This window comes from Notothenia coriiceps, unplaced genomic scaffold (genome assembly GCF_000735185.1).
Source record: "Notothenia coriiceps isolate Sejong01 unplaced genomic scaffold, NC01 NC01_scaffold00030844, whole genome shotgun sequence".
Taxonomy (NCBI): domain Eukaryota; kingdom Metazoa; phylum Chordata; class Actinopteri; order Perciformes; family Nototheniidae; genus Notothenia; species Notothenia coriiceps.
The window spans coordinates 662-2,710 of NW_011363545.1; the positions used below are offsets into that span (position 1 = coordinate 662).

At 44.6% G+C, this 2,049-nt stretch overlaps 1 protein-coding gene across 1 annotated transcript; it reads left to right on the plus strand.

The window, feature by feature from the left end:
* Nucleotides 1-278: 278 nt before the first annotated feature.
* On the plus strand, nucleotides 279-1,929 carry luc7l (LUC7-like (S. cerevisiae); the record flags this gene model as incomplete). The annotated part of the gene is made up of 5 exons (XM_010787614.1): nucleotides 279-422; nucleotides 539-715; nucleotides 885-973; nucleotides 1,607-1,636; nucleotides 1,752-1,929. Coding segments are annotated over 5 exons (606 nt in total), but the record flags the coding sequence as incomplete, so codon positions are not given.
* Nucleotides 1,930-2,049: the final 120 nt, after the last annotated feature.

Consider the following 2,049-nt stretch of genomic DNA (forward strand, 5'->3'; position numbering starts at 1 on the left):
CGTCACGGCTCCGCCTACACTGCGTTACTATAGATACTACCCCAGTTCCTAAACTGTAATGGAAATGCGCCATAAAGTGAGCCAGTCCTAACGAGGCTTAGCCACACCGAGCGAGGCCGTGTAGTGGAAATGCGCCATAAGTTAAATTGATATGGAAAAGGACTATTTGAAGGCGTTATTTAGATCAGTCACTTTTTAATGCTGCTTCTAGGTTTCTTCACCAGTTTGTTTTGGGATGGACAAATGGGATTTAAATTGTGATGTTTGCTGTGTTTCAGGCAGAGAAGGTCCATGAGCTGAATGAGGAAATAGGGAAGCTCCTGGCCAAGGCCGAGCAGCTCGGAGCCGAGGGGAACGTGGACGAGGCTCAGAAAGTCCTGCAGGAAGTGGAGAAGGTCCGAACTAAGAAGAAGGATGCAGAGGTGAGGAGGGAGTGCTGGTGACGAGCCACTGAAGATGTTCTGATAATCTTTATATTAGTAACTCCCGCCTTCTCATCCTTTTTTAATGCGTCTCTTCTCCATTTGGTTCTCCTCAGGAAGAGTACAGAAACTCCATGCCAGCCTCTAGCTTCCAGCAGCAGAAGCTCCGGGTGTGCGAGGTGTGCTCCGCTTACTTGGGTCTCCATGACAACGATCGTCGTTTGGCCGACCATTTTGGTGGGAAGCTTCATCTGGGCTTCATCCAGATCAGAGAGAAACTGGACCAACTAAAGGTATGCTTCAGCCTGTTATACCGTGTGCACTAGAAACGCATGGGCACAAGAGTCCGGAATCATCGGGCTGGTTATTAAGAACAATAAAAAAAATATGGGTCATAAACTGTCTTGAGGTTTAAAACAATTGGTGTCACTTCTAATGTTACTACTTTTTTTATTTGATCAGAAAACCGTGGTCGAGAAGCAGGAGACAAGGAACCAGGAGCGCCTGAAGAGACGAGAAGAGAGAGAGAAAGAGGAGAAGATGAAGAAGACGTGAGTGCTTTTAAAACCAGAGTGACATTTATGGAAGTTCATTTGTTGTATGCAGGGGGTCCGCGGGGTCTTAAAAAGTATTCAAAGTTGATAAATCAATTTAGTGAAAATGAAGGCTATTAAAAAGTATTAAACGGCATTTTCCAAGGTATTACATTTTGTAGCTTGTGTTCAAAAAGTATATAAATGGTCCAAAGAGGTTGTATTCTACAGTCTGCCTGAATGTAATCATTGCGTAGGTGTGTAGTGTGATTCTGTGTAGTTTATTTATGGCATCCCGTTGGATTTGACGTCATCTGAACAGGACATCGCACGCTCACTGCTTGATAGCGCGCGAAGGTCCGTTTACGCCGGTTGCTAAGCAACATCGTTATGGGGAAATGCAATTCTGCGTCCAAATGGTTGGAAGATAACGAGGAAGGACAATCAATACTGTATATAGTCAATGTGAGGTAAAGTGTGTCGCCAAGGTAACCGGTTAAAACTCCAAGTGGCGATGAGGTCTTAAAATGTATGGAAAGGGTCTTAAAAAAGGTCTTAAAAGGAATTACATCTGACTTCAGGATTCCTGCATATACCCTGATGTATGTTTTACTTTTCAAACTCATGGTTTTTCATCTGCTTATTTCATAGGACCAGATCACGCAGCAGAGAGCCGAAAAGGTAAGAAAGTTGCTCCATTTATCCACACTGAAAATGTGATTTAATGGGCCAAATCCTAAGTTATTGCCAACGTTAGTCTGCTCTGTGTGTGCTTTAATTGTTTTTTTCTCATTAGGTCCCGTTCACGTGAACGCAAAAAGAAGCGCTCACGCTCCACGTCACGAGAGAAGCGGCGCTCGCGCTCCCGCTCCAGAGAGAGGAGGAGGCGGCACCGCAGCCGCTCCACCTCCCGCAGCCGAGGACACCGCCACAGCCACGAGCAGAGCTCCAGACACAAGTAAATACACACATTGAAAACATGGCACGTTTATTTAACAGCACCTTTCAACACAAGGCCATTCAAAGTGCTTTACAAAAATGAAAGGCATTAAGAAATAGTGGAGCAGAAACATATTATAAAATGGCATTTAAAA